The sequence below is a fragment of the Stylophora pistillata genome, chromosome 11 (genome assembly GCF_964205215.1).
Source record: "Stylophora pistillata chromosome 11, jaStyPist1.2, whole genome shotgun sequence".
Lineage (NCBI taxonomy): Eukaryota > Metazoa > Cnidaria > Anthozoa > Scleractinia > Pocilloporidae > Stylophora > Stylophora pistillata.
In genome coordinates this window covers 7,526,105-7,542,243 of record NC_142529.1, presented here as the reverse complement: position 1 = coordinate 7,542,243, position 16,139 = coordinate 7,526,105, and the positions used below count along the sequence as shown (strand labels likewise).

The 16,139-nt window shown below is 40.8% G+C and overlaps 3 protein-coding genes across 8 annotated transcripts in view; 2 read left to right on the top strand and 1 right to left on the bottom strand.

Annotated features, from left to right (window-relative positions):
• Positions 1 to 566: 566 nt before the first annotated feature.
• On the top strand, positions 567 to 6,283 carry LOC111335317 (carboxypeptidase D). Its single transcript, XM_022941202.2, has 5 exons — positions 567 to 1,485; positions 2,775 to 3,026; positions 3,397 to 3,702; positions 3,952 to 4,076; positions 4,608 to 6,283. The coding sequence occupies exons 1-5, from the start codon at positions 685 to 687 to the stop codon at positions 5,242 to 5,244; spliced, it is 2,121 nt and encodes a 706-aa protein (XP_022796937.2). The 5' UTR covers positions 567 to 684; the 3' UTR covers positions 5,245 to 6,283.
• A 1,026-nt stretch (positions 6,284 to 7,309) lies between these two features.
• On the top strand, positions 7,310 to 12,272 carry LOC148719853 (uncharacterized). The gene is made up of 2 exons (XM_088737435.1): positions 7,310 to 9,403; positions 11,797 to 12,272. The coding sequence occupies exon 1, from the start codon at positions 7,523 to 7,525 to the stop codon at positions 9,263 to 9,265; it is 1,743 nt and encodes a 580-aa protein (XP_088593561.1). The 5' UTR covers positions 7,310 to 7,522; the 3' UTR covers positions 9,266 to 9,403; positions 11,797 to 12,272.
• The window catches only part of LOC111335314 (uncharacterized), a 24,624-nt gene continuing 20,537 nt past the window's right edge, over positions 12,053 to 16,139 (bottom strand). For all 6 annotated transcript variants that reach the window (XM_088737390.1, XM_088737391.1, XM_088737396.1 and 3 more), the window contains 4 exons: positions 15,979 to 16,045; positions 14,662 to 15,142; positions 13,490 to 14,138; positions 12,053 to 12,826 (listed from right to left, as the gene is read on the bottom strand). In XM_088737390.1, the coding sequence (XP_088593516.1) occupies positions 12,681 to 12,826; positions 13,490 to 14,138; positions 14,662 to 15,142; positions 15,979 to 16,045 (1,343 nt within the window). In that variant the 3' untranslated portion in view covers positions 12,053 to 12,680. The remainder of the gene's footprint in view (positions 12,827 to 13,489; positions 14,139 to 14,661; positions 15,143 to 15,978; positions 16,046 to 16,139) is intronic.

The window sequence follows — 16,139 nt, the reverse complement described above, 5'->3', positions numbered from 1 at the left end:
GTTCTTAGATATAGGAAGCAAAAACAGATTTTTGGCTATCGATTTGTTACGTCCAATTAGCTGACCACCTGCTGAGAAATGGCAGGTGTAATAATCTACCTGCTCCGAATCTTGTAGCGCAAAAGTCGTCTGGAGAAACCTTTTATAAGTACAATTGAATTTCAAATTGTTTTTCTTAAATTAGACGCTAGAAAATAAAGAGTACTTAAAAAAAATTCTAATATGCTACGGGTAACCTTGTGAAGTAATTTTGTTGTTGACCTTTAACAAAGTCAACTCGAATCATCGCCGTTTACATGATTTGTTGGTATTTGAAAACATTTTACAAATCTGTCAAAGTAAGGAATTTAGACCGTAGCTTTTCCCCATGAGAAAAAGAAACAAGCTACTTAGGAGAAGTCAAAGCTCTGTGTAGTCTAATTAACCCTAACAAAAATGAGTTCAACCCCGTAATTTGCTGAGACAAGCATTTGTTTATTACAAAACCACACCCATTTCAAGAATAAGATCTAAATAAAGAGTGTGAATAAAGTTCTGTGGATGAATGTCAGATTATGGACAAGTGACCTAATTCGCATTTTGGACCGACTGAATTTCACAGGGGAAGACATTTGACTTTTTGCGATACTAACAAAATTCTGCCGTTATATTTTTGCTATTTAGCCGTCCTACGAGACGCTAAAAATGCATCTAATATCGCCGTTTTCGATCTGCGTTTTAATTCTGAGTTTTCATCTTGGAAACTGCAACCCGTTTTTGAGGAAAGTTCTCGATATGTTTCACGGTGGCAAAAAACAAGTGCAGGCGATGGATGAGGCAAAGAAAAGTGTAGATATTCTAGATGTAAATGAATTTAAACACCACGATTACGAGGAGTTGACCTGGTTTTTAAAGTACTTTGCAAAAAAGTACCCAGACATTACAAAATTGTATTCCATTGGCTACAGCGTGCAGAACCGAAAGCTATGGGTGATGGAGATATCGGACAATCCCGGAAAACACGAAGCTGGCGAAGCAGAAGTAAAATATATCGGAAACATTCACGGTAATGAAGCGTTGGGCCGAGAACTTTTACTACAACTGATAAAATACTTTTGCGAAAACTACGCAAACGACACAAAAATTAAGAATATTGTGGACGCAACAAGAATACACATTTTGCCAAGCATGAACCCGGATGGCTACGAGTTGGCGGCTGTTCGCGGAAAGAGAAACAAATTGGTTGGAAAGAGGAACGCTCTTCGAGTCGATTTGAATCGTAATTTTCCAGACCAGTTTTTCCCTAGTACTACTGGGCCACCTCAACCCGAGGTCAGGGCTGTGATGGACTGGATCAAGGAGTACCCGTTTGTATTGTCAGCTAGTCTACATAGTGGAGCTTTGGTCGCCCTCTACCCTTACGACGATTCGCCTTCAGGCCAGAGTCAATACAGTGCTACACCAGACGACGATGTTTTCAGACGTTTAGCCAAGACATATTCGCAGGTACCTTATGTTTAAATTAATTCCTAACGCTACGATTTCGAGAGAGACATCTATATACTTCGACCGTGAGGGTAAACATATTTTACAACTTATATGAGAAAACGTACACAGACCATTGAGGAGAATTCATAGAAGAATCGCATCATTAAATAAAATCCCACTTTCTGATTGGTTAACGAAGTTAGGTATTTAGCGTGGAATTGTGAGTTGAAAACGAGGCTAAGGGATATCGCTCTATCCGCATTGAGCTAACCGCCTCCCGGTTAGCTCAATGGATAGAACGCTGGACTGATGTGCGGGAGGTCGAGGGTTCGAGCCCCGGCCGGACCAACACTCAAGGTCTTAAAATAATTGAGAAGAATATGCTGCCTTTCCATAACATCAAGAAATGGTTAGATATTCTAGTCTTCTCGGATAGGGACGAATAAATGGAGGTCCCGTCTCCTGCAGGGTTAGGGGTAGGAGACGTTAATTTCCCACGCACGGGATTACTGTGTGATGGATATCCTCCTCTGAGGTGGGATGGGTGGGTTGTTGTCTTGCGTTTCATACATGAGCCTCTGGCTCGGGCAATATGGGTAACCATGCCCCACGTAAAGACATTAAACTTTGATTACTATTACTATTACTTTTACTATTTCGCATCTACGTAAACATAACAATTTTGAGTAATGCTGTTTCCTTTTTTTTTCTAATTTTTATTCAGTTATGCGATTCAAGGAAAATCCATTACTTCACTCGTGAATTCCGCATTAAATTGCACTTGAAAACCGATATCGCAAGAATCGCGAAGCGATGAGTGCGACATCGGTTTTCAAGTGCAATTTAATGCAGAATTCCCTCGTTAAGTAATGAATTTTCCTATAGAAGGAACTTAGTGCTATTTCCGTGATATTTTTATTGTCATCAATCGAACTTTCATTATTTACTATTTGAGTTTGTTCTTTCCTACCATTGATTTAGCGTTAGGTACTATTTTAAATATTGATGAATTTCAAGTGTCGGTGACGATTTTGACAGGGTCTTATCTCCTTCTTAACCCTTTACGCACCAACATCAGTATGAAAATTCTCTATACTGCTCTCTATATATTTGCTATGGTATTTACAAGGAGAATTTGATTGAAATCCAGAGCGGTTTGAGTTGGAGATCATTTCCTTTATTCTCCTGACCTTAATATTTGATTCAGCAGTTATAATGTAAGGAGAAATAGAAAGCTAATCAATTTTAGGAGTTTTAAGGGGTTAAGCGGGTTAAAAACTGATTCACTGCTTTGTTTTCTATTCAAGGCACACCCCGTGATGCATCTGGCCAACCCTAAATGGAACTGTACGGATCAAAAGGAAGAACACTTCATAGACGGCATCACGAATGGTGCCAGCTGGTCTAGTTTGTCAGGAGGCATGCAGGACTATAACTATGTTCACTCGAACTGCTTTGAAATAACGCTGGAGCTTGGCTGCGATCGATTTCCTAAAGGTACTGAGTTGGAAAAGTACTGGCATGATAATAAGAAGGCTTTAGTGGAGTTGACTCAACAGGTAAGAAAATAACTCCTATTTTTTGACATGTCAAAATGATGTAGATTCTCTCCTGTAGAAACTGGTCATTATCTGTCGCCTGGGGAAAAGTGGGGTCCAAGGGTGGAGGATTTTGGTTGTGTCCTGATGAAAATTATCTGATCCCCAATAAGGCTCTGTAACATTTTGATGACTCCTTCTAAATCCCTTTTACACTCTGTCGGTGAAGACTGATTCCCCCTCTGTTCCACATAAAACCAAGGGATCCTCTCAAAATTCTCAACCTTCCACCCCCTCGTCCCCCGAACCCCCCCCTTCCTAGCCTTCATCCTCGCCAGTTCTCTTAATTCATACAAACAGTCAAACATGTATCTTTTCGCTTGCGCCTAAGGTACATTACGGCGTGAGTGGATTTGTCATGAACATACAGGGAGAGCCTCTCTCTGATGCAACCATTAGCGTGGCAGATCGTCGTCATGACGTCACTTCATCAAAGGATGGAGACTATTGGCGCTTACTCGTACCAGGTTCTTACGAAATCACAGCCACGGCACAAGGTTACCAGCCACAAACTCAGCTGGCGGAGCTACGGGCGTTTGAAGGGAAGATTGTAAATTTTACTCTAAAGCCGACTCAGGAAGACGGGATAAAGATGCCGCTTGAAGGAAGCGAAGACGAGTTACTCGACCGAGTCATGGTGAGTCTAACATTTACAGAACAGAATGATTTATTACAACGGGCCCGTTTGTCTTTGGGACAGGGAAAGTTTCTACCTTCTGCGCCTCCATGACCAAAAAAAAATAATTGGTCTGACTTCGGCAATAGGAAACTACAGTAGGAAAACACTCATATCTAGTTTAAAATGGAGACGTAGATCTGTTTACTCAGTCGTTTGTTCTGTGACCCTTCATTTTCTTTTCCCTTTTTTCACATCACTTTGAAACAGGCGGGAACTTACGTGACCGACGAGGGAGTGGATCCAAGGGAGCATATTATCAAACTGACCAATCAGAATGACAGAGAGGAGCAGCCGTTCCGAAAACACGTGCTACATCCGGGACTTAATGATAGGTACGTCATGTCAGACGTCATAAAATGAAACCATAAAGTTACATCTACACTGCTACAATAAATGCCTTTTCTCAGTCCCTTCAGCCATATTGATAAATAATTATCGGGATCTCACTGTAACTGAGGAGAGAAGCTTTTGTTGAAGTACCATTGGGTGATGAAGTAAGACTAATATTTGGGTTGAGTTCATGTTCTCCTCAAAAAGAGGATCCCTTTTTGAGGCCACGCCTTCAAGTCTTAGATTTGGTTCCTGTAGATCAATCAAATCTTATGTTGAGTTTGGAGGCAAAACCATCATAACTGTTATTACCGAGAGAGCATGTTCTCTTGTCATCACTGGGATCACGAACACAGCACATAACGCTTTTGATTTTAGGTTTGGTTCCTGTAGACCAATTAAATCTTATGTTGAGTTTGGAGGCAAAACCATCATAACTGTTATTACCGAGAGAGCATGTTCTCTTGTCATCACTGGGATCACGAACACAGCAAATAACGCTTTTGATTTTTTCCCTTTTTCCATATTTATAGATCTAGGTTGTCCCTTGAGGATTCCCTTCTTAGTGATGAAACTATGCATGGAAGTGGATCTGTGGAGAGGAGCAAACCCGACGATATCTCTGGCGAAGGAGGAGGGAGTGGCGACGAGAAATCCAGGCAGGAAGCGGACAGACCGGTGTCTCACCCAAAACTGGTTAAACCAGACAAACCTTTCACTATCTCAAAACCGGTAACGCCGGCTAAGCGTGTCAGTATTCAGAAACCAGCGAAAACCATCAGTAACAAGACAGCCACCAAGGTTTTTACAAAGCCCCAAGCTCCTAAACAAAAAACCAATGTAATACAAAAGAAACCAGCACCTGCAGTAGTGAAAAAAGCCACACCCCTTAAATCACCTGTCACAGACAAGCGCTTCTCGAAACTGATTGGCTCAAACGTGGCATGCCGTCTAGTCGGAAAGAAGGGCTTAAAGAGCGGAAACTTAAGATGGGTGGGGCATTTACCTCACTTGCCAGTAGACGACGCCCACCTCATCGCTGGTGTGGAATTATCCACCATTGATAAACTGGGAACTGACGGCACATATCGTGGTGTAAAATACTTTCAGAGTGCCCCGAAACGAGGTTACTTCTTCCGACTGAAGGACTGCAAAGCTTTGAAGCATTAAAACTTTATTTCTGTGGATCTGATTCCGGCGAAACTCTCCTCACGAGCCACACTACATTCATTCCAGGCTAGTTGGGAGAATCTGGTGTTGTATAGGAATGACGTATGACAACCACTCTGCTCTTCTTTGGGGAACACTGAAAACCGCCTTGGTTATAATTTTCATCATAGAGTGATATTATTATCATTTATTAACTTGTTTATTACTATTATTAGCTAATGCATTTTTGTATTGTCCTCTCCTTTTATTTCTGTACAATATTTTGATATCGTAACGAGAAGTTAAATTTGTATAGGTAATTGCATGGGGCCGAGTAAAATTAACGATTAATATCCCGTGTGTTTTCGGAAGTTGCTGAAATTGCCCGAGTCGCGCAGCGACGAGGGCAATTTCTGCAACTTCCGAAAACACAAGTGGTATCCTTAATTTTACAAGGAACCATGTGATTACTTGTTTATAATATAAGGGGCAAAATGTTTTCTTACTGATCTCGCGCAAAACGGGACGCCATTGTTACAAACCAAACAGAAATTTCAAGTTCTTTACCTTGGCAGCCGTTGCTAAGTGATTTTCAGCCAATCATTTTCAAGTAATTTTTCCCGGGGCAATTATAAAAATTAAGAAAAAATACCCTCTGTCTTCACCGATCACAATTCAGTAATTTTGCCCCTTATATGATAACAAAAGATATAACCACTCTGAGAGTTGAGTGAATTGTTATCTCTTCAGTTACATTAGAAATATGCACCTCACGAAAATTTGGTGTTAAACCTTCCGCAGTGTTGTTCCTGATGGACAGTTCGAATGTGCGTTAATGTGTGATGTGTGGTTGTTCATGGCCTTACTGGTCTTATCTTCACAGTTTCTTAGTCTGTGATTTCAAATTTTTTTTTTTAATGAGACGTGAGTTTTTTGTACATGTTAAGCATAAGTTGTCACAGAATCATTGTTAAATGGTAAAAAAAAACAAAAAACAAAAAAACAAGAGGTAAAAGATTATCAGCGAAAATAAGCTCAGAAAAGACAATCCATTATAACATTTTAACTTTTTTATTAGCGGGCCCAATTCCATGAGCGACCAAATGGTCAGCCATATTCGATACTAGGGCGGTCAATCTTTGCTTGGGAACTAATGTTTACCGCGCTGACTCCAATACTTTGCAGGTAATTGACCTGATCCTCTATAAGACTTACGAGCGGAGAAACAATAACAACGATATGCCCAGCAAGATTGTTGATGTGATCGCACACGAGTGGATAAATCAAGGATTTTCCAAACCCTGTAGGCAGGTTTACCAATACATCTTTTTTTTGCAAAAGAATTTTCTCAATTGCCAGCTTCTGAAATAATTTAAACTAGGAATTTTGAATTTGGAAGCGGTCGAAACAAAAAACCTTCTTCGAGAGTTGCCATTTTCTCTGCTCAATGAGCCGCTGATGGAACACGAGTTTTGATTGGACAACTAGTCTTGGCGGGACTTACTCAGAATTATATGAGGGAAATCGTGATTGGCCGGTTGGTGGGGAGGGAGCGTTGCGTGACGAGCCCAAACAACGGCTGCGAAGAAGACTCGTCATTGCATTAAGGAAACAAAACACGCGTTCTATTTTTGTCGCCTGCAAATCAATATGATGATTATCTTTTCTTGATCTCAGAAGCTTTTCTGCTTGAAATGATAAAAGGATGAAATTCTTGTTGATTTTCCTTCCTTTCTTTGCATCGGCTTCATGCGAATAACTTTTGCATATTCCACCATATTTATACTCAAATTGATTTATGCACGCTCTCCTCATGTTGATCTAACGACATATGATTTTTTATTTATGAAAACGTTATTTGCTTTTGAATTGACGGTGACCATCAAGTTGACGAAGACTGTAAACAAAGCCCTGTCAAGATCATAATCCATTGTTGGCTTAGTGAGTTTGCCCTGTTTTACTATAGCCTGAGTGTCAGGCCTTCCTGAGGGGCTAGGGGAGAGGAGATTGGGGGGAGGAGCGAGGGGGAGGGGGAGAAGAGAAAGGAAGGGTTCTTCCTTTCGCTCTCTCCCTTTCTCGCTTCTCTCCTACCCCTTTCCCCCAGAAACGATTGATACTCAGGCTAGTTTGACTAAGAAACCTGAGACTGCTTTAAAGCATTCCTTTGTTTTTCTTGACCTTCCTAATATTTTGTCAGATACATTCCTTACGAGGCAGCACGAAAGTAGCGAGTTCATCTAAAATTCAATCTTTTAATTTACCAATAGCAGTTCTGGAGTTCCCTTGACACTGGAACAGCATGGCCTCTATCGTATTTTCATCCGTGTTTGAAATTGTGCTTGGTTTGCTTGGGGATAACATTAGAGGAAAGATGGCGGAGAAGTTAAGAGATGGAGATGTTTTTGATGAAGAATTTCGTGATTTGGTCATAACGGAAAACAATGAAATCAAATCGATGTTGAAAGGATTGTCAAGGAAAGACTTGAGAGAGAGTATCATAGTTTTCAAAGAAGGCATCGAGATCTTATTTGAATTCTTTGACAAGGCGGGGTTCCATCGCGAGTACCGTGACGACGCGGAAACCGAACAAGCAACTCGCAATATAGCCCTCTCGCTCACACAAGAAATGAAAAAATTGGATCGTAAATACTTGGATGACTCTACTACCCAATATCTTTCTGAGGCAAAAAAGAGATTTAAACAAGCTCGGGAAAAAGCCACAGGGGCATTCGCTAATGAGGCACTAAACATGTCCGACCGTCTTCTTGCAACACGATATCGAATTATGGCGACCATACTTGAGACATTAGACAGTCTGGAATTAGCATTAGTCCCCTGTAGAGCATGCATTAGAGATTTAAATTGCCTTGCGGCCGTTCAGAATAGTTTTGGTGCTCAGGTTACGACAAGAGGCATCAAAGCTGTGAAGAGTTTGTTTAGAAAAAAGGAACGAGGGAGACTTATTTCCAGTGTCTGTCACATGAATCGGGTCCTTTACGAAGTCTCACGGATTGTGCTCGGTAGATGTCCTTTGGAAATGGCATGGCCCTCTGTTGATACCGGCGAGGGTAAAGTTGATCCATTGCGTGATGAAAGAATAACTAACGCGCTGCAAAACCAGGACATTGAGGATTTTTGCGTGATAAGGTCGTTTGGTGAGGACGAACTGAAATGGGTGTCAGGTATCGCTACAAACTCCAAAAAACAATTTATTTTGACAGAAGTCACTGGTGCTAACATCAAGGTGTTCGATAGCTGCGGCAAGTTGGTGGAACATTTCAGTCCACCAAACAAGGTGACTCCTTTGGATGTAGCCACTGACCTCAGCGACAATATCTTTGTGCTGGCTGTCATCATGTCTTCAAACGAGGTAAACTTGAATACCGTCCGCTGTTCAGGAAATGAGCCCACACTCTTCTCCTCCATAGGATCGGAGACCGAATCCGTGGAGACTATGGAAATCGAGGCTAACGACGAAGGAACTCTATGGGCTTACAAGTATACAAAAACTGCCGTCCTTCAAAGACCTTTGGGCAAAGGAGGCTGTGACAGTAAGCTATCGGTCGATGGGAGCGGCAATATGATTGTTTTGAGGGTTTCGTATGAGACGTCTGTAAAGCGTGTGTTGGAAAAATATGACAGTCAAGGACTGTTTGTTCGCTCGTTTGGAGAGGAAACTACAGTGAAAAACTTGAAGGATATCACTACTGTTAATGATGGGCAAGTCATTGCACTGGATAGGCTAAATCGATGCGTTCACATCTTCGGTGAAAACGGTCAACATCTGCGCGAGTTTGAGCTGCAAAGAATCTCTGAACCTGACTGCATATCTTTTCATCAGGAAAGTGGACATGTCGTTGCGGCTGGAGTTAGTGAGGAGAACGATTCTCTGTTTGTAGAGATATACACTAAAACCGGCAAGTTTAAATGCGGCCACCATATTTACAAGAACGGAATAAGGTGGGTATCAGCCATGACTGTCACAACTGAGGGACAAATCGCTGCAATTACCGAACACTCCAACAAAGTACTTGTAGTGTGAAAAAACGTGACATTCCAAGTTTTACCATATTGCCAGTTTATCGAGGAATCATGAAGAGGTTCTTTCAATGCAGGAATGCCCTGACCTTCCACATGCTGCTAACTTACCTTGGAATGCACTAAAGTGAACTTGCATCGGGTGTGTATAAAGTAATTTGTCTTATTCCCACCCCACCCCACCCCATTGGCAGTTAATTAGAAGTCAATTTTCTTTAGACCCCCTTTTATACTCCGTTGGCGGCGACTAACCCCCCAGCTCTGTTACCTCTGAAATCCATGTGATCTCCCCAAGATTCTTCAGTCTCCCCCCCCCCCCCCCTTTTCAGCTGAAAAATAATTTCTGGTCCCTCGGACAAACCTTTCGTGTAGTTTCGTTTGATTTTTTCCTGCTTACGGGGAAATAATCACTTTGAAGTTTTGAAAAGGTCGGCTTTGCCAAGTAGGTTTAGGTGTTGAATAATTAAACGATGACAAAAAAAAAGGAACAGAAGCTTTACTTTTTATGATCGAATGTCGTCAATGAAACGGAGAAAATCTTAATGCAGTACCAAGAAGCGCAATAAATGGTTCAAGATGTTCCTAGACGCGTATAAGAACGAGTCTGTATATATTATAAGAAGAAATTTGACCTACACTTCATTAGGACGAATTTTTTTAATCGCATTTTTAATTGTAGAACCAAACGCTTGTTCAATTTGCCTTAAATATCAAATATTAACACTGCAAAAATTCTCTAGCTGTACAATGTTGTTATATTCTGCAAGGAAATATTTTCAGAGCAGATTCACTCATTTCTTACCTCAACTCATTTTCTCCGTCATCCATAGGGGTGATGGGTTAAATACAACTTCGATTTTTAGAGTTTGCTTCGTTCGGTTTCATTCGGTTTCGTGACAATAAAAGAATACGTAACATACGTGCTGCAAGGACAGAGCTGAATTATAAAATGCTAGGTCAGCGGGTATGTGGTCAACAACGCGGGCTCAAGTTTCCTAGGTCTAAAATTTAGCGGAATTAGCGGAAAATAATAAGGGCTGACCTTTAAAACCGAGGAACTCAGTTTTCTTCGAAGGCACTTTCCTATTTCTAAAGGTTTAAAGGAGAAAATTAATTTTTGAAAGTTATTAGGGGGTTTACCAAATTTTTGGAGGTTGTTCTGTAAAAGAAAAGCGGCAAGGAAAACGACCCCTCGAAGCAACAGAATAGGAAATCAACCATGCGAACGACCCAAAATCCGTGTTTCTGCAGCAAAATCTGGCGCATGCGTATACGTTATTCAGCTCTGTCTGCTGCAAGCGCGTTTTTTGGCGCGAAAATTTAACTTCGTTTCCATGCCCTTCTCGCTGCTTTCAAACATGGCGGTCTGTGTAATAGACTTTGGCGCGAAACCTTGGGAGCTTTCTAGTTTCCTTTTATTTAGTGTAAGGTTAGGAATTATTTACTGATTGACCGAGAGGCACCAGAAAGGGTTGTTTAAGAAATCCATAATTGTATAAACATGTAGCCATGTTTACATTACACTTTGATTATCATTTTAGATTATTTTTTATGTTATATTTGGCTGTAATGCAGCCTACCGTGAGATTTTACCCAATAAATCAAGTTAACCCTAGCCCTAGTTAGGGCTAGGGTTATCATCAACTAGCTTGATGGCGACTATATACAAACAGTCCCGATTAGATTTTCATTGGCAAACCAAAGATACACGATTTACAATTTTAATTGCCTCAGAATCGTTGTTCGAATATCGAATATTATTAAAAACTGGATCATTGGATAATGCAATTCAAGGCTTTTTATTGGCTTAGCCATTAGGATATATGAGCCAATATGCCATAATCTAATATCTATACATTGATTGTAACATCCGGTTTCTTCTTACAAAATAAAGTCGAGAAGATTTGTCTTATATCCTGGGGGCGTTTTTTTTTTTGATAAAACAATTATTCCATTCGCACTTATTGGATATGAGATGATTAAAGCCAACTCAGCGCTGCGCGCCTAAGCAGTCAGGACGGCAACGCCACGGAAAACGTCGATTAAAAAATGAGTTTCTACTTTTAGTTAGAATTTCGAAAATGGCTGCATGTGTTTACCGTCTCATAGGGAGCCAGACCTCAAACTCAACGTAACGCGTAAAAGTAGTGTTGAGTTCCAAATGTAAATTAAAATAATTTGCCGCCGCGGTTTCGCTCCGCAGACGACGCAAATTTTGGTGATTTCACGTTGTTGTTTTGCAAAGGACGGCTAAGAAATGTACAAAGTTTTAAAACGCACGTGCTGGGCTATCTTTCTGCCAATTAGATCTATTGTTTTTCCACGTTCTCGTTGCCGTAGCCGTCGCGGTTTGCTTACAGGCCCTATCTTCTCATATCCAACGCGCGCTCTTGGAATAATTGTAAAGTATGACAAAGGAAAATTCGAAAAAATATTACGCATGCATGTACGCGTAAAAAATATGCTGGTCACTCCGCGCCGGAAATTCAGCCGATCATTTGCCAGCGTGAAAAAGTTTACTCTCTTTTCTAATAGATCCTGTGCATTGCGTTGGCCGATGGGATTGCTTCTCTTAGGGTGAGAATTTACCAACAGATTTTTTTTTTTTTTCCCCAATCACTGTTTCTCATATATTTTAAACTTACTTTACGGTCGTATGGAAGCATGCTAGAGAATTGACTGGCCAGTTCTGACTAGTTATAAGCATCATTTGGTGTTAGCCTACAAGGTGTCCTTTCGCGATAGGCTCGACTGCATGTTGACAACGACTTTGCAGAACAAAACGAAAGTCAGAGCGAGAAGTAATTTCTTTATTCCCAACAGTTATTCCAATTGAGGAAAACAACTGTCTTCCCAGCTTAAACCAACGCCGGTGAGTCAGGCATAGCTTACATTAATTCAATATTTACAAGCACAGGCTTAGAAGTCATAAACGCATTCTATTTCTTTCTTGGTTAGGGCACTCGAAAAAAAAAAAAAAAAAAACTGATTCAGGCCGCTCAATAGTGATACACCATTATCTTTAGCAGCCGTAGGTACCCATCTGCCAGCAAAACGTTCTCTGCACTATTTTCAAACTCGTGAATGTGTCTAATGTCCATTGTGCAATGTTTCGTGACAATGATACACTAGTAACTCCCTGGCAACCGTTAATTAATTGTCAGCCAGTTGACAAAGAAGATTCTATAAGGCGATTCAAGAGATGCGTTCCTAAAAACAGGATCAAACTAGTAATCGCCATCTCTGTTGCGTGACCAGCTAATCGTGAATCTCAACCAATGCCTGAATTGTCACGCAGCGCTATGTAACGTCACGTGCCAAAGATTAAACTCAACATCGTCAACTCGTTTCCAAAGTTAACAAAATAATGGCACGGCCCAATGCTGTCTATTGAGGAGGTTAGAGCTCCACTACTAGTATCACACGTGATGAATTGAATGCTCAGGAGATGAGAGTGATCTTTTCTTTTCCAAGTCAATCAGAAGGTCGAAATTCTCTACAGTTGTTTCAACATATCCCACAATTCCTCTTATTGAACCTCTTTGCGGTCCAATAATTTGCGTACCTGGAATAGACAAATAAAACTATCAAAAAAGAGGAACCTCTATTTTGGGACACCACCTTCTTTTGAGAGACATTTATTTGGGTCTGAAGTAAATAAAGTTGCACCTGTTACCTTTTCGTCTCAGGGAAACTTCTATTCTTAGGACAATTTCTAACCCCAAAGGTGCCCCCTTACGGGTGGAAGGTGCCCCCTTACGGGTGGAACTGAAGCAACGGTGTAAAATGTAAGAAACTGTAGAACATAGACGTTTCACAGGATGAAACCACATAGTGTTGTAACCAACGAAACGGCGTGGTGTGCCGACTCTTTCCACCCTATTATTATTATTATTATTATTATTATTATTATTATTATTATTATTATTATTATTATTATTATCATCATTATCATTATTCATAATCTCCACGCTGTCCTCTTGACTTATCTAATGGTACTCCCAAGGAGAATTCGTTCGACAATTAGGAGCTTTTTCCATTCTCTTTCTCTTTGAATTTGACTCCAGGGTGAAAACTTAGAAGCCAGTAACTCTGAGGGGTAAAGGGACTGACTGACTTTTGCTGAAAAGAAGACGATCTTCATTCACTTAAGAAAAGACCTATGAACCGTTTCGTTTTCGGTATTGAAAATAGTGATTTTAAACTTTAGTTTTTATATCAAACTTACCGAGGTTTTCAAACGGTGTTGCAAGGTACTTCTTGACTGTGGGTGTTTGAGCTTCTGAACTCAACGTTTCGCATGAAGTCTGATCGCTGCATATACTAAACTCTGCGCTAAATCGAGCGTCATCGAATGAACATGCAGACCTAGTTCTTCTTAGAGAGGAGCTAGGGTTCGCTGGTCTCTGAACCTCAGGAGTGTGTGACGCAGTCCTTTTAAGAGTTTCCTTCGCACGCATACATTCCCTTGGCCAAATCAGAGCTCCCACTGATCGCTGACTATTTATACGTTTTACTGGTAGCCGGAATAATTTTGGTGTCGTATGCTCAGAGTTCACAGTGAGCTGGCAACTACGGATGCTGGGAGCACGAGAATGCGTGACAGGCTCACCACACTGCGTGACAGTAATCGAGCGTGATTGCAGACTGGGTGATCTGGAAGCAGAACGAGATGAAAGTTCGTCCATGGACTCGTCAATTTCTATTCCTTCACTTCCACTCAGTTGATAATCGCTTGGTTCAATGGCTACAATTGGAAGCTGCGTTCGCTCGTCTTCGTAAACCATGTTGCTATGGTAATTTACGTTATTCGCAGAACCTTTCGACACGATTACATCTGGGAAACTGCTAACTTTCCGTAATGGCATTTGAAGGACCTAAAATTAAAACGAATTTATCATTAAGTAAAATTTACTCACCGACGTACAATTCCATTCGCTCGGAAGAAGGGCTAACGCTCAAAAGATCAGCTTAAAAACTCTTTACATTGGCCAATTTACGTTATCAACTCAGTTGATAAAACCGAATTATCTTGTTAAAATTTCCCCCCGTTCCCCTCAAAATCCTGGACTTTTTGTTTCTTAGTCTTAAATTAAACAGTAACAAGGTTGCGATCAACTTGTTCACTTGTACAAGACGTACAGAGGAGGGGGGGGGGGGAGGGCGCATCAAAGATGCTACCACTGAGGCTGTTAGCGTAGCATTAAAAGAGGAACGCAGAGAAAGGGAGACAGTTACAAACGCAGATGAAGGGAAAAGATACTACGTTGGAGACAGGTGAGGAACTGGGAAATGCCGATACAGACAATCGCGGCGAGCGGTTTACATGTAACTACCTTAACAATCCAGATGGTTTCAGAAATTCAGAATTAGGGAAAAAAAAAAACAAAAAAAACTCACTTGAGACAATGCTGTGTTACTCCTGGCCCTCATAGCATCAAGCTGAACCCTACTGGCGGATGACAGCCTCCGACGATCGTACGAGTCCGTGTATAAAGATTTCGACTTCTTTAGACTGCCCAGATTACACGTAAGCAGCGCCCACCAACACTCACGGACTTTCTTCTGGATCACGCAATAAAACAAGAAGATAGCAAAGCCTTGAAGACTGTTGAAGATCGCAAAAAGATACTGGAAGACAAGACGGGCTTCCCTAACAGCAAAAAATCCAAACATCCAAGTGATACCGACTAAAATAAGAATTCCAAATGCTCTTTTGATTTTCAGAAGTCCTTGACTAGTGCGATCTGGGTCGGCGGCGTTCGGTGGTCTTGTGGCCAGTTTATACATGATTAATAGGAAAGTTAAGGTATTGACGAAAATAACAAACGCCACAGGGGTCATGAAAGCGGCAAAGAATGCAACGTCCCCGATACGACAGCTGAAAAAACAAACAAAAGAGAGAAGTTTTTGTTCAGTGCGTGTTTTAAGAGGGCTCTGTCTACGAAGTAATAATTACAACTTAAAAAAGAAAAAGAAAAAACAGTCTCATCAATTGCGCGATTTTAACATGCCTATTTCATAGCCTCCCCTCCCACGCCTGTTTACACGGTAATATTTGCATTTTTGTGAAGTCTTACAGAACCTTAGATCTTACTCAACACATTAAAATTTCAAGAAAAAAACTCACTCCATTTCTTGAAAATATTTTAACCAGCAATAATAATCCTTTAGGTATTTTGATGACGAAGCTTCACGAATTCATCTTTAAGTATCTTGATAGAGACGTTAATGGAATGATACAAAGCTCTAAGTAAAGGCAAAGCCTGCGTGCGAGATTGGCTCGCATTACTGCCTGAGCTATATCTGCTTCTGTTGCAAAAAGCCAGGGTGGGGAGGCAGGGGAGTATAAAATTCCCTTATCGAAGAACAAAGCACGGTAACCCTACGTTCATATCAAAACCGGAACTTTTTGTCCGGAGCTGAAAATATTTGAAGTTCTAAATTTCTAAATCCTTTGACTCCCAAGATCTAATTCGTAATTCTCCTTGCTGTCTGCTATACAATAATCATGAAGTTAAATCTGAGAATTTGACATTGGATCAACTAATAACCCCCTAATTGGTATATTTGTCTTTATTCTCATCCCTTGTTGTTGTAAACAGATGTTGTAAGGAGAAATTCTGTCTTGGTCCCTCATGGGAGTTAAAGGGCTAGGCTGAAACAACATGTTCTCATTTAGTTCAATCGATAGCCGTTTGTTTCTGCAACACTTACTAGTTTTCTCCACCATAGCTACTCTTATCCACGCCAAGATTTATGAGAACCACGAGGAGAGGCACTCCTACAAAATGAGAACAAAATAACTGTAAAGCGTCCTTTGTATTTTGAGAAGTTCTGTTCACAATTGAAAAGTATGTTTCAAACTTTTTCGTTTC